This window comes from Cucumis sativus, chromosome 5, assembly GCF_000004075.3.
Source record: "Cucumis sativus cultivar 9930 chromosome 5, Cucumber_9930_V3, whole genome shotgun sequence".
Taxonomy (NCBI): domain Eukaryota; kingdom Viridiplantae; phylum Streptophyta; class Magnoliopsida; order Cucurbitales; family Cucurbitaceae; genus Cucumis; species Cucumis sativus.
In genome coordinates this window covers 27,756,455-27,782,152 of record NC_026659.2, presented here as the reverse complement: position 1 = coordinate 27,782,152, position 25,698 = coordinate 27,756,455, and the positions used below count along the sequence as shown (strand labels likewise).

Sequence of the window (25,698 nt, the reverse complement as noted above, 5' to 3'; positions counted from 1 at the left end):
AATATAGTATGCAGAACTTAATTAGATATCTAAAGCCGTCCTTCCATTCAAACAAAATATTTAATGCAAAAAAATTTCTGAATAAGTCTAATTCCAGTAAAGGATAAATAAATTGCGAAGCATTAAATTTTCCATATATTTTTAGACTATTTTTGTGACGATGAAATTAGGTTTATTTGACTAAAATTTTATAGTCATATTAAAGAGTCACAACGTAAAGGGTTTATTAATTATTTATTTATTTATAATCAATCTCAAATTTAACCAAAAGTGATTACATTATAGGTAGAATTTTCTTTACTTGAGCTATTAAAGATGCATGCTAGTTGTTACTTAATTACTTTCATTTTGTCAATAAATTCTACTCGAATGAAAATGTTGACTTTCAATTCTCTTTATGGCGGGTGACGCTTGTGGTTTTGATTTCTAGCAAATCACTAGAAAAAAAAAGTAAATTATAAAATTCACAAGATTAAATATACAAATTAATCTAAAAAAGAAAATTGAAGAGTTTTGAACCACTCAATATTAAAATGAAAATTAATCTAAAGATTTATAGAATAAAGTAGGAATGATAAACCCTTTTAACCAAAAGTTTCGTTTAAAACAATTGCTTAAGTTTGAAAGGTAGTTGGGTTTACATTTAATTAATGTTTTTTTGGGTGAAACGTTCCATATGAGATCATATGCATTTTGGATGTAACGGATGTAACGTGTGTAAAACCACACCACCGATTCTTCTTCGTACACACCCAAAAGATGCTTCAATCCCCACATTGGGATTTAGCCTGAACATTGGCCTTCTATAAATCTTCAATCTCCCACCCTCCTATGCCGTTTCATTCCTACCCATACCTTTTGAAGCTCTTTCCCATCTGGGTTTCGGCGGCAATGGACGTTTTGTCGGCGTTTCTCTTCCCTCCGCCTCCTTCCACGTTCGTCAATGTGATGACGGTAGTTAGCACGACGGCGTTGGCTATGGCTGGCCTTTCCGAGATCAACGGTAAGCATTTGCAGTATTCCAAGTTCTGGAATGCAAATGGTGCTTCGAAACTTTCAGCCGAAGAATCTAAGGTTTCGTCCAAATACGGAATGCTTTTGGCTTATACTCCGGCGTTTCTAGCTGGCGCCGCGTCGTTTTGGCTCTTTCCGAGCGGTGATGAGAGGGTTTTTCTGCTTAAATCTGCTCTCACTCTCCATTTCTTCAAGAGGATATTTGAGGTACTGTCTCTCTCTCTCTCTCTCTCTCTTTAAGCCTTTGTTTGAGTTCTGAAATTTCAAATCTGATTCTGGAATTAGGGATTACAGAATGCAGTTCTTCTCTGATGTTCTTGAGTACAGCGAAATTCATATCCTCGTAACTTCATTTGTTCGATTCGATTGGGTGTTTATTTAGAAGTTATTAATCTTATTCTTAAAAAAATTATCGGGTTCTTGAACACTGTATGAAAATTCGTGGCGAAGAGAATGTTGTAGAGAGAATTGAATCCTTTTTTCCTTCTCTGCTTCTTATCATTCCGTTGGAGATATCAAGTTTGGAACTCTGTTCTTCTTTGTTTACAGGCTTGAAAAACTTTTGACCCAATTTTTTTTTTAATTCATTGTTTGCATATATTATGAATTGGGGTTTCGAACTTTGACTTAGGCTCACTTTGGCGGTTGTCTTATTATCAATTTTGATGAGTACTTTTGTTTTTTTCTTTTGACCAAGGATGGCTTAATCAAAATCTCGAGTTCCAAGTTGCTAGTTGAGCTATGCCCATTTTAACAATAACCCATTTGCTTAGAGACAATCTGACTTTATTAATTTTACTCTTTGACTAATCTAATTATCATGAATATATTCGACTATTGTACTTTGTATAGAATGTTCAGACTGATTATTATATTAAGTCATGCTTAAGAAAGAAACAAACAACACGATTCTGTTCAGCAGTTCTCAAAAAATTATGTTTCACTAATCAACAATGTGATTGCAAGTCTTATACCTTTCATCCCTCGAACTATTCTTCTTTGTTCTTGATTATTTTTTTCTTTTTCACTCCATTTCAGGTGAAAGGTTGAACTATGAAACTTTGAAATAGTGTAACAGATATCTTGCAAATTATATGAGCTATTTAGAAAACAATGCAAAATGTTTTAAAAAATTAAGCTGATGGCCATGTTGAGTTTAATTATTTCAATACTTTACACTCTTCTTCACTTGTAAAGTTAGAAATTTTGGAATGCTTTGAATCTGTTACATGACTCTTCAAATGACTAACCTCGGGATCTCACTCTATTTGTTTAACGATTTTAGGCTAAAAGTTTAGAGAGCTGTCATATATAAACTCTCTAGTAATAATTTGTCCTTTCTCTATGGTCTACACCTACTCGCATTGTTTCTTTGTTGATTTTGTAACAAAGAAGTTCAACTACTATTATCTTCAACTACATCTTTGAAGTAGTGGTGTGTTCTTGAAAATCATGACAGGTACTGTTTATTCACAAATACAGCAGTAAAATGGTATTGAAGACAGCAATTCAAATCTCCTTAAGCTACTTCATGTCCACAGCAATCATGATATACACTCAGCACCTTTCACAAGGGCTTCCAGAGCCACCCATTGATCTGAAAAACATTGGAGTTGGTTCGTTTCTTATAGGCATTATTGGGAATTTTTACCATCATTATCTCTTGTCACAAACAAGAAAACAAGGAGACACAGCCTACAAAATTCCCAAAGGAGGCCTCTTCAGCTTTGTCGTTTGCCCTCATTATCTGTTTGAAATAATTGGGTATTTTGGATTTGCATTCATTTCTCAGGAGCTTTATCCTTTGTGCTTCAGCATTGGCACTGCTGTTTATTTGGCTGGGAGGAGCTATGCCACTAGGAAATGGTACATCTCCAAATTTGAAGCTTTCCCCAACAATGTCAAAGCTCTTCTCCCTTTTGTCTTTTAGACCCTTTTTCTAAATTACAAAAAAAAAAAAAATGTATCAGTTTAGAAAAAGGAGGGGAGATTTTTCCTTTCCTTACACAATCATTGAATATTGAACTAAATATATATGACAATGGAAAATTGATCACTTGAAGTTGATAGTATAAATGTTACATAAATTGAACTATAACATTACATGTGTTTTAGGCTATCCATAGCTAGTTGTTCTCTTAACTCGTTATCAAAATGATGTCGTTTATTATCATTAGTTTTTTATATCATTATCACTACTATATTATTATGCGTTCAAAGTGGGTTGTTTTTTTCTCTTTAAGATACTATTTTAGTCTCAATCGTTTGAAAGAAATTCTATTTTAGTCTACATATTTTCATTTGTCTAATTCTAATTCGATAATTTTAAATTTAGTCCATATATTTTTACATTTTAGGTGCTACGCCAACTTACGAGAATGATTTTATAAACAATATCACTTGTGCTTCAACCGGTGTTTTCCGAATTCAAATTCAAGATAACAATGTACTTTTTCATAAACTTGAATAATTGAAACCAACGGAAGCTTTAGAAGCAATCGACAATGTAATTTAAACCCGATGAAATGAAATAATATAGATAAGAATATCATTTTGATCTTTATATTTTGATATTCGTTAAATTTTAGACATTAATTTTTTTAAAAAATTCTAATTTTAGTTTATTAAATTTCAATAAATCAAATTCTATCTTAAATAATATAAATTTTTGATGAAAAGAAATATGCAAATATGTTTGACTTAGAGATATTGAGATGAAAAAACTATTAAGAAAAAACAAAGAATTTGAATTAAAATTAAAAAGAATAATAATAATAACAATTATGTCAAACTAAGTGCAAGCCGAACCGACCCGGTTTAACTCCAAACCAACCGAACCTTTCGATCCGTATAAATTAAGGCCACCTAAATTCTTGCAGACTCCGCTTCAGTTGCAATTGCAGTCAATTTCGATCTTCTTCTTCAGTTTCTGTTTGTTCCTTTCATTTTGTTTTCTTGTTCGAAATTAAGCTTCGATGGAATGGTGGGGATTGATTTTACCAATCCTTGTATAGATTTAACAAACTGATGATTCTTTCAACCCCCTCCGCCGGCTTTCTTCCAAGCCGCTTGAGCACCCACCGTCCGCCGGAATCACAACGATCACATCCTCAAAATATTTCCTATAAATTCGATCAAATTCTTCATAAAAAACCTTCCGGATCATCCTTACCCCTCAATGCACGACCAAAATCGTAAGTTTCTATTTCACGCATTTTCACAAACAGGTTATGTGCATCTGTGGAATCGTACCTATGTGTTTGGCTTTTGATTTTGTAGGTGTGAGTGTTTCGATTTGCATCAAAATCTGATACCCTATGGGGATGCATGGTCTTGGCAAAAGGAAATCGTGAGAGAAAAAGTGGGATTGATCGATGCGAACCAGGATTGCCCAGATACGTTAATTGTTTTGCAGCATCATCCTGTGTACACAATGGGCACTAACAGTACAGAAGAGTATCTCAATTTTGATCTCAACGATTCTCCATTTCCCATTTATCGAACTGAGCGTGGAGGGGAGGTTACTTATCATGGCCCTGGTCAGGTACTTGATCAAAATTCCTAACAAATAATCTGACTTTATGTGACTTTTTTCTATAGCGTTTGCTTACATTTTTCACAAGGATATATTTGCTTATCTCGGAGTTGCTAGTTCGGTTAGTTTTAGAGTATCGTTTACTATATTTATGAGGTTTTTACATGACATTGATAGGATTTGTCCTGTGCTGTAGCTAGTTATGTACCCTATTCTCAATCTGCGAAATCACAAGATGGATCTTCATTGGTACCTCAGGGCACTTGAGGAGGTCGTTATACGCGTTCTTTCCTCGACGTTTTCAATCAATGCTCATCGAATCGATGGTTTAACAGGTGTCTGGGCAGGTATTTCTCTTTGTGTTCTGCTGAAATTTGTATATACCATATTCCAAGTGCTCGCCTTTTCTCTTCTGTTTCTGTATGTATCATATGCTAAATGCTATATTCATTCCTCCCCACTTCGACATTGGGCATAGCAAATTTCTTGAATGATTTTCCTTTGCAGGAAACCAGAAACTTGCAGCCATTGGCATTCGGGTATCAAAATGGATAGCATTTCATGGACTGGCCCTCAATGTTACCACTGATCTAACTCCATTTAATTGGATAGTTCCATGTGGAATACAAAACCGGAAGGTCGGAAACATCAAAGAGTTGCTAAGAGAAGTTGATTTACACACTGGATTTCAGAAAGATTCCCAGTTGATAGATATCACTTTTGAAGCTCTAATACAGGAATTCTCTGAAGTTTTTCAACTTGATATATATCATAAAACCATCCCTTCTTTGGAGTTCTTGAAGCAAATTCCCAACAGCCCCCCTGGTTAGATTTCCTCTAATCTCTAAACTATAGATGTTAATTTTACTCTTAATTTATACCATTTGATTTGATTTGACATAAAAGGTTTTGAAAATGTTGTAGCTTTCTGAAAATCTTTATAGTGATGTAAATGAAAGAAAGAACTACTTAAACTAAACTTCTTTTGTGTATGCTTAAGATGTTTCATGTGATTATGACATAGGAACACATTTTTAATCACTCAAAAAATTTAATTACTATTAGAATAGAGTCTTGAATGTTTAACATTTTTTCAAATGGCAAAAAGTGATTTAAATCATTTTACAATTACTTCCAAACATGTCATTAGATTAATGAGTTTCACTCATGAAAAATCGTTTAATTCTTCATGAATATTCCCTCAACCATTCAATAAAATTTAAAAAGAAATTATTAATTAACTTAGTTTAAGATAAATACTTTTAGGTTAACTCGTTGAAGAAAAAAAAGACTTTTGGTTGGAGCTCAACTACCGAGTACAAGAGATTTCTGTTCAAATCCTCCACCCAAAGTTGTATTTCAAGTCATTCTCAACAACAAAAAAAAAATAATAACAAACTTTTATTAAAATTACCAAAAAGCTCCAAAATTCATCTAACCTCACTTCCATTACCTTCTTAGCGTCATCTGGTGACCATCGCCGGCGACTCCCAAGAATCCACGAGAAGACAACCATTAGTTTATAGTAATGTTGATCCTCCCAAGCAAGAAAAGGACAGAAAATAGATTTTCAAAATTACATAGCGACGGCTCAATCGTCTTCGACCATTCAATTCCCACACCCTCTCTCTAACTACAAGACCCCCACCCCCACCTCCATCATGAATTCTCAAATCCATTTCCATGGCGGCCACAGCATTCCTCTTCTCCCCATTTTCTTCTCTTTTCCTCTTATCTCTTTCTTCCCTAACCTTCCTTTCCATTCTTCTCCTCGTTTCCGGCGAATTCCTCGGCCACCCTTTACGATACTCCAAATTCTGGACCCCTAATTCCAAACCCCACCTTCCTTCACGTTCCGCCATGCTTCTCTGTTACCTCCCTGCTTTCTCCCTCTTCCTCGTCCCTCACCATTTCCTTCTCTCCTCCAGAATCTTCCTCATCATTTCCCTCCTCCTTTTCCATTTCTTCAAACGCATCTCCGAGGTCCTGTTCGTTCACAAATACAGCAACAAAATGGCTCTCACCGACGCCATTATGACCTCCCTTTCTTACCTTCTCTTCTCCGGCACCACGATCTACGCTCAGATTGTTGCCCTGGATCTGGCGGAGCCGGAAATTGATCTGAAGGCGGCGGGATTGGCGATGTATGGGATTGGAATTACAGGTAATTTCTATCACCATGTTTTACTGTCGAGATTGAGAAGTGGAGGCGATCGAGAGTATAAGATTCCGAAGGGAGGGTTGTTTAAAGTGATTGTGTGTCCTCATTATCTGTTTGAGATAGTGGAGTTCTTGGGAATTGCATTTGTTTCACAGACGTTGTTCGTGGTGGTGTTCGTGGTGGGATCGGCGTTGTTCTTGATCGGAAGAAGCTATGCTACAAGGAAGTGGTACCTTTCTAAATTTGAAGACTTTCCTTCCCATATTAAGGCTATTCTCCCCTTTGTGTTTTGAAATTCTTCAATTCGATTCTTGGAAATTTGGAATACAACAGTTCATGCGAGATAACGGATTCAAATCTCCAATTTTCTTTGTTTACTTGCGTCGGTCGATCGGTCGTTCTTAAATTTCTCAAAACCTTGTAGATATGTCATCGTTAGTCCTCGAACGTCAATGAGATAACGAACAACGAGAGTGAGAGAGAGAGAGAGAGCAAGAAAGTACATAAAAAGGACATGAAAAGGCCTCAGTTTTTTTTATGGTTTTACGTTTTGTTTTGGTAATTTCATTTGCAAGAAAAGTTAAAAGTACCTCGGGAATATTTTATTTTATCTCTTAATTTTTGGGTCATCTATCTCCGACCTTAACATATTCCTCCATATTGTATCTAGTAATCAAATTTATTAGAATTTTTCACAATGGTATAATACAAATTAAATCAATAATAATTGAAGTTTTGAGACTAATTTGTTATTGATGTTGAAGTACAATGACTAAGTTGGAATAATAATTTCAAATAGTTATCATATCATGCCTAATCTTTATCACATAGAAAAATAATTTAATTGTTCATATCTAAATCTAATACAAGTTTAATCCTAATATTGAAATTACAATTATTAAAATAAAAGAGAGAACATTTATATTGAAAGCTTAATAATCTTTAGAGATTTGGTGTCCAAAATAATGAAGCCGAACAGTTAGATCGTGTTTTTACAAGTTTACTTTTGTTCTTCGATATCAACATCTCATCCATGTTGTCATAAAATTAAAAAATCTCGATAAACATTACCATAATCAAATTATATCTTTGTCCATTAGAAAAATATGATTATATATATATATAAAACAATAATGTTTTCTAATCCTCCATTCATATACTTTTTTTAAAAAAAATTAATATATTGAAAACCAACAATTATAAATACTATTTTTTAAAAAATAAAAAATTATATATTGATGACCAACAATTATAAATACTATTTTTTCAAAAATAAAAAATCAATATATTGATGACTTCCTATCTTATAAGAAATTAAAAATGAATATATTGATGACCGATTTCATTTTTATACTTTGATCGTTGATTAGTTGATTAGATTCATACGATCCATTGGCGCTTCAATTCAAATCCCAAACTTCAATCTACTAATAGTAATCATCATTATTTCACAATGAATCGATTGGATTCTTCACCAAAGCTCATGATAGTTTCCGATCTCGATCAAACAATGGTATGGGTTTCTTATTCCTTTTTTCTTTTTTCCTTCTCCACTTTTTCGATACGATGATCGTAAATTATAGGTCGATCACAACGATAAACACAACATCTCGCTTCTCAAATTCAATGCCTTATGGGAAGCCTATTACCGTCGAGATTCTCTTCTCGTATTCTCAACTGGAAGATCGTTGACGAGTTATAGAAAATTAAGGAAGGAGAGACCTCTGTTGACTCCTGATTTAACGATAACATCTCTTGGAACGGTGATTGAGTATGGTGATTCAATGGTTGAAAATGAAGAATGGGAACAGTTTTTGAATCAAAACTGGAATCGAGATATTGTCGTTGAGGAAACCCTAAAATTTCCGGAACTTAAGCAGTTGCAGGTATTGATATTTGATGTAATTTGTAATGTAATGTTGTTAATGGGGTTTGATTTGGATATTTGGTTGAACATTTTGTAGTCACAAACGGAGCAAGGAGCTCATAAGGTCGGCTTCTTAATAGAGAAGGATAAAGCCCCACGAGTCATCAATCTTCTTTCTCAATGTTTAGAGAAACGAGGGGTAAGTTTTTCTTTCTTTTCTTCTCTTCTCTTTTCTTTTGTTTTTGGGTAAAGATTTGCATATCCCTAATTATATATATACAATATAAAAAGTTAGTTTAGAAAATGTTAATACTTAAATTTTAATTTTTAGAAATTATATAAAAAAATCAAACATTTTAACTCTAAGTCTAAGGTAATTATAATGGACGGTAATTTTAGGGACGATAATGAAGTGTATAGCATCATTTTAAAATAATCGTAAATATAACGGTTTTTAAGGATAAACCCTTATTATAGTTCAATTTTTAAAAACGTTACTATATATATTTATAACTTTTATAGTTGTTGTTTGACAACTTTAGTAATTTGGGAGAGTTGAGTTGAATGAGTAAAAAAAATATAATCAACCTACCTTTTGGTTCACCAATAATTAAGGATGTTTTCTCACTAAATTACTCAAATTTCTCACTTGCGTTATTCGTATCAACTCTCCCGGATTACTTTCCTACAATTATCAACTCAACCTCACTCTTTGTTTTTATCGCTAACCAAATGCCCCGACGCAGTCCATGACATCTCTAGTTTTGGCGGAACTCTTAAGAACCTCTGCCTCGTCCCCTTGAGGTTTCTTAACTCGTTGTTAATACTATGTCAGTTGGATGTAAAAATAGTGTACAGCAGTGGAATGTATTTGGACGTATTGCCAAAACATGCTGGAAAAGCCGGAGCTCTTCAATATCTTCTTAACAAGTTAAAATCTAATGGGAAAGCTCCCACCAATGTTCTTGTTTGTGGCGACTCTGGAAACGACACCGAGCTTTTCAGCACCCCCGACGTCTATGGTGTGATGGTCTGTAGCTTCAAAAACCTTCCTTATTATCATTCGGCATGGCCTTGTAAACAGTTGGATTGATTATGTGGAAAGAGTAATGTTTTTCCTCATTTGTGTAGGTTAGCAATGCAGAGGAAGATCTACTCGAATGGTATATGAACAATGGAAAGGATAACCCTAAAGTTATTCATGGTACTGAGAGATGTGCTGGTGGGATCATTGAGGCTATTGGCAGCTTCCAACTCGGTCCTAATTTGTCCCCAAGAGACATTAATTGCTGTAAAGTCGAGACTATCAATCCTTGCTTTGAAGTTGTGAAGTTTTATGTGCTTTACGAGAGATGGAGACGTGGTGAAGTCGAGAAGTCAGAGCTGTATCTTGAACATTTGAAGTCCATCTTTGTAAGTTTTGTATAGTTAAAAGTGATTTTACTTGTTGGGTATTTTTCGTATTTCAAGTCTACAAATCTTAAGCTTTTTGGTCAATCAATGATTTAATATAACAATCGATGGTGTAGCCTGCAAAAGGACCAATATCAGTTGATCCAAACGGAAAGGAGAGAAGTAGGGAGGAATTGATAGATGGAATAAGAGAGTCATATGGTGACATGAAGGGCACTCCATTTCGAACCTGGCTCGATGGACTCTCATCCTCACAGGTCGGGTCCGATTCATGGCTTCTGAGGTTCAATAAATGGGATTCTTCATCTTCGTCTTCGTCATCAAGTAAGAACTAAATCTTTGCACCATTCATTACAAATGTGATGATTTAAATAGATGTTATGTCTTCTCCCTTGACCCTGTTTTTGTTTTCTTCATAGAGAAAAAATTTAGGGGATGCTTCACTACTGTTCTAATGAGTTCACAGGTAAAAAATTATATCTTTTTTTTTTCTTTTTTTTTTTGGTGTTTTCAATTTTATATTCCTTTTCATTTCATTATTTTGAATGTGGGATAGGAGAAAGATCCAAAGGGTGGTTTGATGTGGATGCACGTGCAACACACGTGGTTGGATGGTTCACCTTCAGAACCACAAGACTACAACTGCTTCATCTAAAATCAGTTTTGCTATGCCTATGGGAACTAATATCCTAAACCAACTATGTATCTATCTATTTCCATTGTTAAATCTTATCCCAAAAAAAAAAGATAAAACAAAAATCTATTTCTGATCATTTTAAATTCAAACCAATAATCATTTGTATCGTTTGAATGCAAATTATAAATGGAGTTGGGAGTGAAAGTAAGGCAGTAATTTCGTTTTTAATTTTGTATATTTGAAAGTTATAATTGTTGGGTGTTTCTCTCCCGTTTCTTTTATATTTATTAATTATTAAAGAAACATTTGAATTTTTTACAAAGTAATGAAAATTATTTATTTTAAAAAATTGACTTATTTTAGTTTTCTAAATATGGCTTTAGAAAATTTTAAAGTAGACAAAAAAAAGGAAAAAAAAAAACTCATGGGTAGAAATAATATATATACTCGTGAACTTCAAATGATTTTAAAACATCTTAGCCTTCTATTTGAGATTAAAAACTTGAAGAGCTACAATCTCACACGAACATACAAAGTTATTCGTGTCAAAGTTTATTGTATTTTTTAGGGTTATTTTTAAATACAACAAAATTAACAAAAATATTCATAAAATAGTTTTTTTATAATAGATCAACCAAGATAGACTATTATTTATGTCTATCTATATCATAATAATATCTATATCATAATAAAATACTATAAGATAAATGGTGATATTTTATTTTATTTATCAACCTTTTCATATAAATTTTGTTATTTATAATAATTTTTCTATTCTTTTTTATTTTCCTTGATTGGATTTAGATTTGTTTTGGATTAATTTTTCAGCATTTAAAACTTTAGGAACAGGATGAAAACCATCCCTAAAAGTGATTTTTGCAATTTCACCTTTTTCTCATGCGAAGAAATTTGATCTTCACCTCTCTTCCTCACAAAAAACAACAGATCCAAAAATTAGTTTTGGAGCCAAACATTATACTAGGCTTCCAATGAATCCTTATAAAATACACCATCATGGTTTGGTTTTGGATATATATTCCAAACCGATCCGATAGAATCGGTCTAAACCAAACTGCTAATATTCGGCTCAGACCACATCATGACAAAGTACAAATCATCACTACTAAATGAGATGTTCTTTTTTACTAATATGATCCATGAAATCATGTGTTTACTAAATAAATGTCAATGCTGATGCCTTAACCTAACCTCATAACTTCTAATTTTTAAAAATAATTACCTTAAGTACTCAACAAACTAAAGCCTGCGGCTGACTGTTCCTACAATATACATAAGGCGATTGCGACAGCGATCGATGCAATCAAGGATGGTGTCCCATAGATACCCGCCGATGTTGACCTAAGGATGAAACGAAACCAACCTCTTAATGACAATGAAAAGTTATCGTTTTGGCACAAAATAATATTTAGATGCAATGGATGAACAAGTAAATAATATAAGATGTGGATCTTCGTAAGATTTTAAGTACTTACCTTGCAACAATGTCCTTAACTGATCCAGTTGTGAGTCCGAAACCGAAAGGAAAAAGTGGATCGTAGTGTGGATCTCCAACATTCATCGGCAATTGATCTACAGATTTAAACCATGTTCTTGGAAGCTTTCCACTGAATCCATGATCTCCATAGAGGGCATCAGTGACTCCTTGGCCTTCGGTGCCAGGTAACCAAGCTGCTACCAAAGCATCGATTGATGAAATGTACGGTTCGATCACAATTGGCCTTCCAGAAATGACAATCACCACACACTCTACATAATCACAAACATTTTTAATGGTGCTTGGACCAGGATCCAACATTGTAAGCGTTGTACTGTCCCCTCCAGTCTCGGCATATGGAGCTTCACCAATAACAACTATGGCATATGAGAAGTCACTGGACTTGACAAAGTCACTATCCGGATCCTCACGAAATACAACCTCTGTGCTTGGATCGACTGTCGATTTAATGGAAGCTAGGATGGTAGTTCCTGGAAGAGAGGGAAGGGAAAAATTAAATGTTTTCTACTCTAATATGAAAGAAAAGGACTTGAACAACGAACACAAGTGAGAACGACTGAGCTTATCTAAGAAAGTTATGGTATGACACTTGAAAATCCAAATTATCATTAAAAAAGGAAAAATTAACTTCTTCGACCTTGAGTTTTGAAGAATACACGTGTTTGGTTCTTGAATTTTCAAAATATAGATTTTCAATCGCTAAGTTTGTAAGAATATATGCATTTATTTCTTGAAAACTTAGGTGACAAACACACCCATTCTTAAAAACTCGAGAACTAAAATGGTATATTTCAGTAAAACCCAACGGTCAAATGTACTTATTTAAACTAAAAAACTAAAAACTCACTTTTACAAAACAAGGATTTAGAATATACATGTACATTGTAAGTATGCCGCTGTGAGCACGTTTAGACTAGATTCAAGGGTTGTTTTCTATATCCCAATTAGGATATATCTCCAGAATGATACTTTAGCTTCAAACTTAACCCAGAGATTTTCTCAACTAGCAGGAGATATTTTTTAATGCATGAAAAATAGTAAAATTGGAAAACTCTTGAATTATGGTTTCGAAGAAACATACCCCTTGTAGCATTATTGCCACTGAACCCTTGCCATGCAATTGTCCATCCACCACATTGATATCCTAAATTATCAGCGTGAGTGCCAGCAACAAGGATCTTTGGGGATTTCTTTGAAAGGGGAAGCAATGGCTTGCTATCATTTTTTCCATTCTTCAGCAGTACGAGTGATTGCCTCACAGCATCTCTTGCCAAGTCTCTGTGTGCCTGTTAATTATGCAAAATTATGTCCACGAGAAAAAAAAAATGTATTCAAGCATTAAGAAAAATCAAAAGTTAAAATTGAGAGAAAAATTGTCATATTTAATTTTAAGATAACGTTCGAGGGGTAATAAGAGAAATCAAGAGATTCTCCCACTAAGTTCCTTTCATACGTTTATATCCCATTGATGAGGAATGGTACAAGGAGAACGGAAATGAAACGAAGAAAAGTACGACATATAAATGTTTCTAAGATGTCCCATTTGAGTTTTTAATAAAGATCAATTTGATATACATTGGAAAAAACGAAGTCAAGTTTATAGTTTAATATAGTGGGAGTCAGACCTGGCTCCCAAGCTCATTGACAAGGCTGTAATCACCCATGGGGCTTTCAAAAAGACCCATTGTGAACTTGACTGTTAAAATTCTTCTAACAGCATCATCAATGCGATCCATTGGGATGGCATTATTCTTCACTAGAAATTTGACATCATCAATAAACTCTGCATACTTGTAAGGAATCATTACCTGAGAAAAAGGAACAAAAGCCTAAAGCTCAAACTTCCATTATCAAATACTGCACCCAATTTCAACATTTCAAAACTGTGAATCAGTCAACAGAATAATTTTGATTTAAGAGATCGTAAAAGAGAGACCACCAACCATGTCAATGCCAGCTAAAATAGAAGCTTGGACAGAGTATGTGTAATTAGAATGTGGTGTAGAAGTAATTCTGTCCAAACCCTCCCAATCTGAGATTACAAAACCCTAAACAAGCACATAGTAATATTAGTAAAGATAAGACAATAAAAATATCAGCAAATGGTTTTAAAAAAACAGAAGATAGTTTTCCGTAACAAATTTAAATTGTAAGGCATACTTTAAATTTAAGGGCGCCCTTGAGGAAGTCAGTAATCAGCTCACGGTTTGCATGCATCTTTACTCCATTCCAACTAGAATAGGAAGCCATTACTGATGAAACGCCCTTGATGATCGAATCTAAATAGGCAGGCATATGAATGCTGAGCAGTCCATGCCTGTTAATAACGGTATTATTCTCATTGATGCCATGAGTTGTCCCACCATCTCCAACAAAGTGCTTTGCACAGGCGATAACCTTTTTACTACAAGAAAAATTCAACTATACTTGAATAATTTTTCCGGAAGAGAGTTTACAAAGAAATCAGAATTTCTGTCAGTAATTTTGTTGAAGAATAAAAGTTTCAGCTGATGCATGCAACATTTCCATATTCAACTTCCAGAAAGTTGTGTAAAATGGACCCATACATTTATATGTCATGATGTCTCTTGACTAGAGGAAAACAATACCCTACTGACGTGCAAAGGCTTTCAAGCAACATTTTGCATATTCACAATTTTATATTAAAAAAAAAAAAAGAAAAACAAAGTTCTACATCTTCAAAGGCCATACGTTCCGCCAACATATGGAGTCCCCTTCCGATAATTAGCAGGAGGCTCTCCTTGAAGACCAATTATAATCTCGGTCATTTCTTTCACAATTTTTGGATCCTCACTGTAGCTTTCATAACACCGCCCCCACCTTGGGTCTCTACAAACCTAGAAGAAAATTTTCAGGGAAAGAGACCGTTATATATCTAGTTTACCACTAAAACAAATAGTAAGATATTCACTCAAACATCTGTTTTTTTTAGATAAGCAACGTGTGTTTACCGCAAGACATGGAGCAAAGGTATAAGAAATCCCCGTCGCTCTAACTTCAAGTGCTGTTGCAGCACCAATCCTTCGAACCAGGTCAGGGTTTCTGTGCAGGAGAGACAAGGAACAAGTGTAAAGAGTTTGTGCATATTTCATTCTACCATATGCTCCATTAGAACAAATTTTATTGAAGCTTTTAGGTGGGCAACTTCAACACAGCTCAACTGAGCATAAGGTTTGGTTAAACTTAAAGATCAAATCAAAGAGAGTAATGAAGCAAAGGATATACATAAGTTAACATTGACTATATGTTCAACTTTTATGTGCAGTACTACAAAGTGAAGAAAAATACTTGCCTGGTAGCTCCAAGTCCAACATTATGAGGAAATACTGTAGCATTGTAAACATTGTTATGGCCATGAACAGCATCAATGCCATAAAACATTGGGATACCCAACCTACTAGAAAGAGAACCCTTCTGAAAATCATTTATCATGTTAACCCAATCTTCAGCACGAGCATCTGGAAGCGGCACACTTCCACCACCACTGAGGACACTTCCTGTACAAATTACTCTGATCATCAAATTATGAATAGTTGCATGAAATAGAGGTTTTTCAATCAATTGCTACTTGTGACAAGCCATAATGGAGTGCTATAACCTCTACACTACATGTCCTGTGAGATTGCTTCAACAAATTGACACATACATATTTAGTAACATGGATTTCAAAACTCCAGAACTCACAAACAGCATACTCTATAGTGCTTCAAATATAGTTCTAACAGCATGTAACGTTTAAACTACTAGAAAGATCCAAAGGTATTTATTTTATTTTTATATGATGTCAATGAAATCAGTTAGTCTTTAGTTTTCTTCTCCTTGTAACTGAACGATTACTTAGACGAACTATAGTGTTCCAAGATATTATACAGAGCATGTAGTAACAAAGAGATGAGTAAACCCGTTCGACATCTCAACTGTTTGCCACAAGATTGAAGTTTAGTTGAGCTAGATCAACTTACATCAAGGGCAGATATAAATCAGATCAGAAACATAACACCAAACACTACTTTGAACTGTTCCAAACCAAAACTTAAAGCTGAGAGCATAAAAAAACCGAGAGAGACTATTGGTTTTACCAATGAAATAATCTTTCATAACTGTAGCATTTGCAACGCTCCTGTCAATCTGGACCATCTGACCAATTTTCTCTTCCAGAGTCATTCGACCAAGAAGGTCCTTAACTCGAACACCAACCGGTTGCTTAGGGTCTTTGTATTTCAAGTTCTCCGCGTCCACCATTGTCGCCCACCACAGCCAACCCAAACACAGAATCACAACCACCTGAACAAAAATCTTGGCCATCTTCTTTGCCTGAGTGTTCAACCCACACTGAAAAGACCAAAAATATAGACAAATTGAACCCAATTAGTAGTACAACGCACTAGCATGCCAAGAAAATGCAGGAAACGGAAGAAAGAAGAAATAAGACATTCTCTATTAGATATAACAGTGTCAAAATAGTGATGAGATGAGCCTCAAAGATCTTCTCCTAGCTCTGTAATGAAAGTTTCTATTTTTCTCTATCTATTATAATCCACTCTCAATCCAGAGTCGCTGGCTCTATTTCTTCAAATTTTGTTCAGTCCGTCTAAGTTTCAATTAGGACGAATGAGTGTCTTGAAGAAAATTGAAGAAGGAACAAGCATGAGATAAAAAAAAAGGAAACCCAAACTAGAATCAGCGAAGCTAAATTTCTGTTCCGGCTCAAACCCATGTTTCCGAACTCAAATCAAACACAGAGAGCAAATACAGCGGAGAGAGAAAGTTACCTGAAAGTGTGAATGAGAACGGCAATGCGAGAAAGCAAAATGGAGGAAATGGGGATAGGATTAGGAGTTTAGTTGTAGAGTGGAAGAGTTAAAGCTGGGGAAAAGTGTAAAGGTGGGAGCAAGAAAAGCTAAGTCGTGGGAAATGTGAGAGAAAAAACAGAGAGAATCTTCAGATCTTTTTACGCCATTACTGAACTATTTTCGTCACAGTTGAGTGGCAAATTAATCGTGGGAGGTTTTTTGTTCTTATTTTTATTTTTATTTTTATTACTTTTTGGTTAAGATGAATGGAATGTTAAAGAATATTTGTTTTTTAGTTCTAACAAGTAGGTCCGAGACGAATTCAGACCTATTAAACACTTAACATGTTGAAAATATTGCCACAGATGTTAGAAGTTTGAAAACTAAACTTATAATTAGAGATGTCCAAAGGGTCCGGGATGCCATTCCCCATCCCATCCCCGTTGCCATATCCCATTCTTACAAAAAAAAAAATCGGAAATTTTTTTTCACTTTTATTTTTTTGTTGTTTTATTTTGATAAATAAATATTTCTTTTGGGTTGGTGGAGGTATTCTCCTGTTTATTTCCATGTTTATTTCCACTCTCTTGGTTTGTGTAGATTTTCCATCTTGAAATCTTGCTCAGGGCAATAAATCTCGAGTTAAACTAACATCCCTATTTACAACAAGGAAACTTACCATAATTTTATAGATCGTGGTTAAATTATTAAATAATAAATAATTTAGGTTTTCTCGTTGAAAAAGAAAAGAGAGGAAATAAACAGTACTATGACTTTATTTTTCTGTACTACAAGTGTACACCTCACATTTGTTCTACTGCATAAAAGTAACATTTGAGCCAAAGAGAAATTCTTAATGAAGGTTTTGAAAAATGAATGTAAAAAAAAAAAAAAAAAAATCCAACATAGACGGGTATTTTTTCTTCATTTCTTCATTTTTTTTAAATTTTATTATTGTTGCTGTGTTTGGAGGGGGGGGGGGGGGGGGGGGGGGGGGGGAGAACTTGATAGATATTATTGATGAGAGAATAAATTAAGAGGAAAGAGAACATACCTCTTTCCATTTCCACAACAGTTTTAAGTTAAGCATCATCAAAAGCAACCTTGTACATAAACCTGGAGGAAATAAAGAGAAAAAGAAAACCAAAGTTAGCGTAACAACATTCTAATTAGTTAGCATGTAAACATTTACATGTTGACTAATCAATAAAATAAATTTAAAAACTAAATGTTGACTTTTTGTAGGCTTAAGTTTTCACATTAAATAACCATTAAAGCTGCATTTGGGGTAGATGTTGGGACAAGTAAAAGTGATTAAAGAATCTTAATTGTCTTTATTTCTAGTAAACTAATTAAATCCACTAAAAAGCACTTCTAAATCACACGTTCATTTCTACCTATAAAACGTCACAATCACAACCTGGAATTGGATACAATACTAGCTTTAATAACAATAACATATGTGCTTGCCTCTAACATAAGTGTTTGGTTTCTTAAAAAAGTTCTCTTAACTAAAAGAAATTTATACAGTTTAGTTGTCGCTATTTAAATTTTTGTAAATAGTATATTTTTGCACTTCTCAATGTTTGTATCCACCAATTCATTGAGATATTATCTTACATATATATCAACCAAATTCAACCTTCACCATCTAAGAACCTAATTACAAAATGTAAACATATGATATATTGAAAAAAAATGCCACGAAATTCAAAGATTTTCCCTGTTTCTATAATTTCTTTCTATGAAGAGAAGAAAAAGAAGGAAAGTGAAAATGCATGGGAGAAACATTACATGATATTGATGGCCTGAAAAACAAAACAAAACGAACCTGAAACCGAACCGATGATCTTCCCTCTTGCAGCCGATCAGATAACGAACCAGAAGAAGAGAAAATGAAGTTGAAAAGAGATGATTAGATCAGAAACATAGCAGACTTCTCTATTGTATAATATATATTAAAAAAAAGAGAGAGAGAGAGATGCCTTGCTTTGGTGTGAGAACGTGCATACTTTAATTTACATTTTCAACTAAAGAAAAGCAAACCACTGTACATCAATAGAGAATCCTCCTCGTCTTTACATTTTCCAGAATCGTAACCAATTGATTCATATTAATGTACCTGCGATTTTTTACCATTGTTTAAATTTCAAAGGAGATCAAAAAAATGTTGAGAGAAAATAATAATACGAAGCAACACCACAGGAGGATATTATGCAGTAAACGATCGATAAAAAACAGTACATAAAGTAATGTCACTCCACTTTCGTAGGTAATCAAATCAGAAAATCACTACAGTAAGTAATATAAATATCAAAGATATGGTGCTGGACTAGGTTTATCATCTACAGGCAACTTCAAATTCATATTGAAAATTGTAATAATCCTCACACTCGTGCTCCTTTTAAAGACCCCAACAAGAGCTACTTGATTTGCAAACAACAATACTCGATAGCTTAAATTTCAATAGAAAAAAACCCCTCCATAACACTCTTCTTTTTCCTAGATTGTTTTGGCTCTCATCATTTAGTTTCTGCTATTTTGTTTTCCTGGAAAGATGTCCAACATTTCAATTATTTTAATTATCTCAATGAACCTAGTTGACTTTTCAATGGTGAGCTACAACTTTCGAGATCCAATTGGGTTTATATCTTAATGAAATTGCTTTCCTGATTTGAACTTGTATTTTTCTTTGAATTATTAATATGTTGTTTGATTCTATTGATTTGTTTATTTAATGTTTGTCTAAATTTTCCACTTAGGTAAGCATACTAGCCACGACTCAATATTGAAAGGGTTGGATCATATTGAATCCATAAAATCAATATAGGAGAGGATTTAGACATAAACACGTGTTAATCGACCCTAGATGTATGGCAATTTCCTATAAAATCCAGAGGGTTGTGACGTGAGGTCAAAGAACTAAGTTAAGTTGACTATAGACATATGGGATCAATTACCTAACCTTTCTAAATGCACTTAAATCAAGAGTCAGAATAGGAGGAGAACCTGACTCACAGCAGAACCTGACTCACAGCATTAGGATAGAACATTGAGCATTGTGGGAAGTTGGAGCATACTTGGAAGCAAGAGCATTAAGAGCATAATATACTTTGGTCATATTACTCTATTTACACCCACATCATTCCTAACTTTTCACTTGGTTACTCCTAGTAGTAAATTGACTATAGACTTCACGAAACATTTTCATACATAGTTCCTGTGGAAGAGAACTTTGAATATTTCCTTTGTACTGCTTGTTTAGATAGTGTACACTTGCACTTGCATCAACCACATTAGGAAAATGTATGTAACACCTATAACTTTAACTATTACAATCCAAAGAATCATGGTTACTAAATAAAAGCCAAGCATTTGAGGCTGATTTCTTGATCTCAGAGCTACAAGTTTCCTAAAAGAAGTGTACCTGCAATAAACAAGTGGTGATCGTAGCAAGGATCTTCGCAACAATGGACGATGTTCCACGAACTCCTGCCAATGCTGACCTGTGCAGAAAACGTAATTGACAATGAGCATCTTTATGACATTTAATTTTTTTTCCTTGCGTGGATAGATGATCTCAAAATTGAAATCCAGATGTATAAGAACGCGAATAAGATTGAAAGTAGATTAGCAAGTTTAAATCACACAATCTATTATTAAAGGTTTGACATTTCACTACATGCAGCAAGAATTATTTAACATGGAAGAAAGAGATTAGAAACGTATATACTATCCCAATCCCAAGTTGTGTGATATTTCTTGGTTTCATAAAGGGAAAGTAGAAACCTGAATTGACATAGATGATCCAAGACTATGAACAATACATAAAAGAGTTCTTGCCTTCATCCAGAAGTTCACTAGAAAAAACAAGTGAATGAAGAGTAAGTAAAATCGTTGGTCAGATTTGCGAATCAGATAATATGGAGCAAAACTAGTATTTTTAGAAAAACCATTTGTTCCCTTATTAAGCTTCCACATCAAAGATGTATGTAAAGTAAAGGCTTTGAATAAACACCTAAAAGTGGTATATAGAACAATTTTATGAAGAGGGCTACAAGGAAGAAAATGACTAGCCTGGTAGCTCCAAGTCCAACAATATGAGGAAATATTGTAGCATTGTTAATATGGCCATGACAGCATCAACACCAGTCATCATCAGTGTACCCGGCTAGAAAGAGAACCTCTCTGGATTTCATTTATCATGTTAACCCAGACTTGAGAGCACGAGCACCTGGCAGTGGCTCAGTTCCACCGCCAGTTAATTAGCACACTTCCTGCACAAATTTCGCAGTTCATGCTTCTCTTTCGTCATTTTACTAGATAATCAAATTTCAAATAGATATTATTTGAGTTTTGCATGAATCAGCTACTTGGGACAAGTCATAATGGAACCCAACAGCCTCTAGATTATGTGCCCTATATCATGCATTTGACATCGCTTCAACAACTTGACACAAACATATTTAATAATATAAATTTTGGAACTCATAACATTAAACATCTATAATGCTTTGAATACAAGTCTAAAGATATGGATGAACTGTGTGAAAGTTCCCTTGAACAAGAGATTTATAAGACAAAGTATACAAAAAGGTGTTTATCATGATGAAAATGATCTCAAATTTTCAATTAATCCAGTATTATATTCTCCTTGAAGCTAAATGATCACATAGACAAACTGTAATGTTCTAAGTTGTAAGATATTATATAGAAATTCAATTTAGTGACAAAGGGGAAAATCTTCCACAACATATATATATTGAAAACTTGAAAAATAATATAATAAATAAATCAACGAGAGACCGTTGCCTTACCGATGAAAGAATTTTTCGTAACTGTAGCATTGACAACACTCCTGTCAATCCGAGCCATCTGACCAATTTTCTCTTCCAGAGTCATTCGGCCAAGAAGGTCCTTAACTCGAACAGAAACTGTTTGCCTAGGGTCTTTGTATTTCAAGCTGCCCGCGTCCACCATTGTTGCCGAACCACCACACAAGTCACAAAGTCACAACCACTTGAACAAAAATTTTGGTCATCTTCCATCTCTGGGATGCTACCCCCTTCTGAAAAGACCAAAAACATGCTTAGATTTCAGAGAGTTAAAATTGGTGACGAGACGTTAAGATGGGTTCCTTAACTTGAAGTATCTATTCGTTTTTTTTCGTCTTCAAATTTTCACCAATGCACCCTCAGTTTCAATTGAAGAATAAGCAATAAACAACACAAAAAAATGAACCGAAACTACAATCAGTAAAAATTGAAAAACTACTACTCTATTCCACCTGAAACAATAGAAATCAAACAGAGACTATGAAAGCACGCGCAATAGGGCGGATCAGAAGAGCTTACCTGAAAGTGTGAGCGGCAGAAGGAAAAATACCGAAGAGGAAATTAGGTTAAAGCAATGGAAACATAGAGATGGTGATGATGTTTCAGTTTGGTAAAGGAAGAAGGAAGAGGGGAGGATATTTGGAAACGGCATTTTTGCAGTGGTGAAAGCTAGAGAAATGGTGAGTCCTTAAGAAAATGGGAATGAGAGAGAGAAATGTTGAGATCGTTTCCGCCATTACTGAACCTTTCTTTTGGAGACTTGGCCGTCGGAGTTTTGGCAGTTTGATTCCGCGCGCCATATTTCTTGGGTTCGTTATAAGAACCCAAAATTTGGGGGGAAATTAAATTTAGCGAATGGTTTATTTTGAAATAAAATATCTTTTTCCTTTTCTTTTGCCTACGAGAGTTAAATTTAACAATTAAATAAATAAGTTATTAGTTTGTCAATGACTTTAAAAATAGATGAATATACAATATAATTAAAATAAAAATCTACGTCCGTTAACATAACCATTAACATTATATTAGGGTTATCAACTTTTAAAAGTAATGATTTAATACTTCACTTTAAGAGCGGTAATGATGTAGTTTTTTTTGTCAAAAATGTCTATTAACCAATTGTTTGTCTTCCTCTAAGATTGCTCCAATCACTAAAACAAATGTGTACCTCGAGAAGAGGAAAAACCAGATCCTATCGTATTCAAAAAGTGCATCATCTTTCTATGATCCTACTTCTTTTCATACGACAATAAAATAAATGATGTAATATATCTAACTCTCTTAGCACTGTGTAAGAAGATTTCGAGTTGTTCGATGTTGTTTATGCACTAAACTCGAAATTTAATGTAGGGTTGAAAACCAGCTTCAACCCAACTCAGCATGTGACCACGCCAAATGCGAACTTGAGTACATAATCCAACTTTTATATTGTATATTTCACACATCTAAGATAACAAAAGTTTTTTTATTTTTTTATTTCAAAAGTACGCTAGTAGACCACATGTTTCAAAGTTGAGCTTCTCGAGAACGTAAACTAAAACCCTAATCGTATTCTCCTACGTCCAAAAGGGATGAATTAAAAAATTGTAATGAAAAAGGTGAAAAACAATTGAAGCACAAATGAAAGGAAGATGGAACAGGAAAGTTATACTTTAGTACATAAAAGGGGAAATATATGTCCCCTTAATCAAACATTTCAAAAAAGGTATAATCCCAACTCCAAGAAAACCATTTTTTCAAACCCATAAATACCCCCTTTCAACACACACCCTCTTCTTAACCCACCCCCAACCAAACACAACCCGACCCGTCAAATAAACCCAACTTGTTCCTACTCGACACCAACTAGCCCCTCTCCCGTTCTTCATTTTCTCCAGCGACCAAAATGGCAGCAAGACCAAGAATCACTGGCCTCGGTGCTGTCCGTCGTCAATCCGTGCGTGCCTACAATGATACCTTCACTCCCAATGTTGAAGAAATAGATGAAAATGAAGCCCACATTCTACGACTCCAACTCCCCGGTCCTAAATTTCACTTCTCTCTTCTTGATTTTATTTTTTTTTTATTAAATTAAAAAAGAATCAACCTCTAAACTTTGACATTGATATTCACTATACTTTAAAATTTTGAATTCTTTCAGTTTAGACGTTGATATCCACTCTATTTTAAAATTTTGAATACTTTCATTTTCAATGTTTGAAGTTCGATTTTTTCCTCAAAACAACTCTTAAACTTTAAATCATTGAAACAAATAAAAAAATTGGTGATATGATATGAGATGAAAAATGGAAAAGACAAAAAAAATATGATTTTTAGATACCATATATTTGGCTACAATTTAAATATTAGTATGATCGTGAACATTTTTTAGCCGATATAATTAGAAAAAATGTATAGTTAAAATGAGTATATGAATATATTTTATTATTTAACTATTATTATTAATTAAAAATATAGTTTCAAGTATCTTTAAACATTTTCAAATATCAAATATAACCAACAAACAAGATTATTTACAAAAATATAACTAAAATTTAAAACAATGATAATAATTGATTTACAAAATATAACTAAAATTTAAAAACAACTAAAATGTTTATTATGCTTGTCGAAATTTGGCTATATTTTAAAATATTTTAAGCGTTAGTTTGATAATTTTGTTAATAAGAATATATATATATATATATTTTTTTTTTCTTTTTTTTTTTTGTTGACAATCTTTTGATTTTTGAAAATTTATTACTTTTATATTTTATTTTAATTTGGTTGAATTTACTTATGCAGGTTTCAGCCATGTTAATGTCAACGTTGAAAAAGAAGCAAGAACGGTGGTGGTGACCGGAGATCGTAATGTGTCGACTACTCGATTGCAAATTTTGGATAAAACTTTTCCAGTTCCACAAAATTCCAAAATCGATGAAATTAAACACGAATTACAAGATGGAGTTCTCACCATTACAATCCCCAAACAAACTACTGAACCGGTGACCGCACCGCCGTTGCAAGCAGCGGAGTCGACAGCGCCGCCGGATACGAAGGCTGAAACTAAGGAACCAGACGTGGCGGCTCTGACGAAAAGTGATTCAACCTCAGATAAGGCTAAAGAAGAAATTTCGTCGGCAAACGTATCCCCACCGGAGACGAAAGCTGAAACTAAGGAACCAGAGGAAGGTCCTCCGGAAGGCGATTCAACCCCAGAGAAGGGGTTAATAGATCTTTCGCTGGGAAATGTAGCTCCGCCGAAGACGAAGGCTGAAGTTGAGGAACCAGAGGTGGCAGCTCTTCCGAAAGAGGGAATATCTGAAGAACTCCAAAAGCAGGGCTCGGCGAAGGCCACCAAGGAGGAAGCTCCGACGCCGGCGCCGTTGGTGGCTCCACAGCCTCCGGTGGCTACAGATTACGTCAAAGAAGAAACAACGATGGATCAGAACATTAGCAGCCAAGAACAGAAGAAAGAAATTGGAAATGAAAACCCAGAAAATGGGAAGGAATCTAAAACAGAGGAGGTGAGAAAGAATGAAGAAACCACGGAGAACGGCACCGGAACTCCATCTCCAAGAGCGACCAAAGTAGGGAAACTTGTCGGCTGCTTCAAGATTCGAAGGTTGCCGTTACGGACGACGGTGAGTTTGTCGGCGACGGTTGCGGTTGCGGTGGCTGCATATTTTGCGTATGCTTATTACGGAGTTTCGTTCGCGATGGAATGAAGCTGAAATTCGCAATGGTTTCTCTTATTTATATCGTTAAAAATAATAAACGAAGCCTTAAATAATTTTCTAATCTTCCTTTACATTCTAAAATATACAAAATAATTCAAAATATTTACAAAATACACTCAAATAAAATTTTATCTTATATCAATAATTATTAATGTTTATAATATTTACATTCTAAAATATACAAAAT

At 34.3% G+C, this 25,698-nt stretch overlaps 6 protein-coding genes and 1 long non-coding RNA gene across 10 annotated transcripts; 5 read left to right on the top strand and 2 right to left on the bottom strand.

Moving 5' to 3' along the window:
• Positions 1-62: 62 nt before the first annotated feature.
• Positions 63-3,112, top strand: LOC101209094 (3-oxo-5-alpha-steroid 4-dehydrogenase 2). The gene is made up of 2 exons (XM_004135004.3): positions 63-1,221; positions 2,474-3,112. The coding sequence occupies exons 1-2, from the start codon at positions 832-834 to the stop codon at positions 2,942-2,944; spliced, it is 861 nt and encodes a 286-aa protein (XP_004135052.2). The 5' UTR covers positions 63-831; the 3' UTR covers positions 2,945-3,112.
• A 775-nt stretch (positions 3,113-3,887) lies between these two features.
• LOC101209341 (octanoyltransferase LIP2p, chloroplastic) lies at positions 3,888-8,325 on the top strand. 3 transcript variants are annotated; one of them, XM_031886146.1, is made up of 5 exons: positions 3,888-4,208; positions 4,294-4,558; positions 4,746-4,896; positions 5,057-5,374; positions 8,294-8,325. In XM_031886146.1, exons 1-5 carry the CDS (start codon positions 4,042-4,044, stop codon positions 8,308-8,310), a joined length of 918 nt encoding a protein of 305 aa, XP_031742006.1. In that variant the 5' UTR covers positions 3,888-4,041; the 3' UTR covers positions 8,311-8,325. The 3 variants fall into 3 exon arrangements, with proteins under 3 accessions (XP_031742006.1, XP_031742007.1, XP_004135053.2); XM_031886147.1 differs by lacking the exon at positions 8,294-8,325 and adding an exon at positions 8,081-8,103; XM_004135005.3 differs by lacking the exon at positions 8,294-8,325 and adding an exon at positions 6,011-6,235.
• Positions 5,373-7,087, top strand: LOC101205408 (steroid 5-alpha-reductase DET2). Its single transcript, XM_004135324.3, has one exon. It carries the CDS (start codon positions 6,233-6,235, stop codon positions 7,001-7,003), a length of 771 nt encoding a protein of 256 aa, XP_004135372.1. The 5' UTR covers positions 5,373-6,232; the 3' UTR covers positions 7,004-7,087.
• On the top strand, positions 8,090-10,855 carry LOC101205644 (sucrose-phosphatase 1). Its single transcript, XM_004135325.3, has 8 exons — positions 8,090-8,223; positions 8,294-8,596; positions 8,675-8,776; positions 9,413-9,607; positions 9,709-9,990; positions 10,107-10,314; positions 10,410-10,456; positions 10,547-10,855. The coding sequence occupies exons 1-8, from the start codon at positions 8,164-8,166 to the stop codon at positions 10,643-10,645; spliced, it is 1,296 nt and encodes a 431-aa protein (XP_004135373.1). The 5' UTR covers positions 8,090-8,163; the 3' UTR covers positions 10,646-10,855.
• A 670-nt stretch (positions 10,856-11,525) lies between these two features.
• On the bottom strand, positions 11,526-20,463 carry LOC101209588 (beta-glucosidase BoGH3B). Of its 2 annotated transcripts, XM_011657520.2 has the most exons (13): positions 20,385-20,463; positions 18,789-19,079; positions 18,012-18,073; positions 16,244-16,496; positions 15,457-15,661; positions 15,116-15,206; positions 14,856-15,001; positions 14,304-14,547; positions 14,087-14,191; positions 13,769-13,951; positions 13,225-13,429; positions 12,121-12,613; positions 11,526-11,986 (listed from the first exon to the last, which is right to left on the bottom strand). In XM_011657520.2, exons 3-13 carry the CDS (start codon positions 18,048-18,050, stop codon positions 11,908-11,910), a joined length of 2,043 nt encoding a protein of 680 aa, XP_011655822.1. In that variant the 5' UTR covers positions 18,051-18,073; positions 18,789-19,079; positions 20,385-20,463; the 3' UTR covers positions 11,526-11,907. The 2 variants fall into 2 exon arrangements, with proteins under 2 accessions (XP_011655822.1, XP_004135054.1); XM_004135006.3 differs by lacking the exons at positions 18,012-18,073; positions 18,789-19,079; positions 20,385-20,463 and adding an exon at positions 16,937-17,159.
• Positions 20,464-21,039: 576 nt separating this feature from the next.
• On the bottom strand, positions 21,040-22,611 carry LOC116403985. Its single transcript, XR_004216920.1, has 3 exons — positions 22,312-22,611; positions 21,775-22,025; positions 21,040-21,234 (listed from the first exon to the last, which is right to left on the bottom strand). It is a non-coding gene; the product is annotated as an uncharacterized LOC116403985 (long non-coding RNA).
• Positions 22,612-23,573: 962 nt separating this feature from the next.
• On the top strand, positions 23,574-25,572 carry LOC101205877 (inactive protein RESTRICTED TEV MOVEMENT 2). The gene is made up of 2 exons (XM_004135326.3): positions 23,574-23,813; positions 24,577-25,572. Exons 1-2 carry the CDS (start codon positions 23,678-23,680, stop codon positions 25,497-25,499), a joined length of 1,059 nt encoding a protein of 352 aa, XP_004135374.1. The 5' UTR covers positions 23,574-23,677; the 3' UTR covers positions 25,500-25,572.
• The last annotated feature ends 126 nt before the right edge of the window (positions 25,573-25,698 follow it).

Excerpts from the sequence above, each read along its gene's own strand:
- LOC101209341 (XM_004135005.3), top strand. The coding sequence starts at position 4,042 with ATGATTCTTTCAACCCCCTCCGCCGGCTTTCTTCCAAGCCGCTTGAGC. Across the intron at positions 4,209-4,293 it reads CTCAATGCACGACCAAAATC|GTGTGAGTGTTTCGATTTGC; the intron begins GTAAGTTTCTAT and ends TTGATTTTGTAG. Across the intron at positions 4,559-4,745 it reads CTTATCATGGCCCTGGTCAG|CTAGTTATGTACCCTATTCT; the intron begins GTACTTGATCAA and ends CCTGTGCTGTAG.
- LOC101205644 (XM_004135325.3), top strand. The coding sequence starts at position 8,164 with ATGAATCGATTGGATTCTTCACCAAAGCTCATGATAGTTTCCGATCTC. Across the intron at positions 8,224-8,293 it reads CCGATCTCGATCAAACAATG|GTCGATCACAACGATAAACA; the intron begins GTATGGGTTTCT and ends CGTAAATTATAG. Across the intron at positions 9,991-10,106 it reads AACATTTGAAGTCCATCTTT|CCTGCAAAAGGACCAATATC; the intron begins GTAAGTTTTGTA and ends TCGATGGTGTAG.
- LOC101205408 (XM_004135324.3), top strand. The coding sequence starts at position 6,233 with ATGGCGGCCACAGCATTCCTCTTCTCCCCATTTTCTTCTCTTTTCCTC.
- LOC101205877 (XM_004135326.3), top strand. The coding sequence starts at position 23,678 with ATGGCAGCAAGACCAAGAATCACTGGCCTCGGTGCTGTCCGTCGTCAA. Across the intron at positions 23,814-24,576 it reads TCTACGACTCCAACTCCCCG|GTTTCAGCCATGTTAATGTC; the intron begins GTCCTAAATTTC and ends TTACTTATGCAG.
- LOC101209094 (XM_004135004.3), top strand. The coding sequence starts at position 832 with ATGCCGTTTCATTCCTACCCATACCTTTTGAAGCTCTTTCCCATCTGG. Across the intron at positions 1,222-2,473 it reads TCTTCAAGAGGATATTTGAG|GTACTGTTTATTCACAAATA; the intron begins GTACTGTCTCTC and ends AAATCATGACAG.
- LOC101209588 (XM_011657520.2), bottom strand. The coding sequence starts at position 18,050 with ATGATGCTTAACTTAAAACTGTTGTGGAAATGGAAAGAG. Across the intron at positions 14,548-14,855 it reads ACTCCATATGTTGGCGGAAC|TAAAAAGGTTATCGCCTGTG; the intron begins GTATGGCCTTTG and ends TTTTTCTTGTAG. Across the intron at positions 13,952-14,086 it reads TTTTAGCTGGCATTGACATG|GTAATGATTCCTTACAAGTA; the intron begins GTTGGTGGTCTC and ends CCTTTTTCTCAG.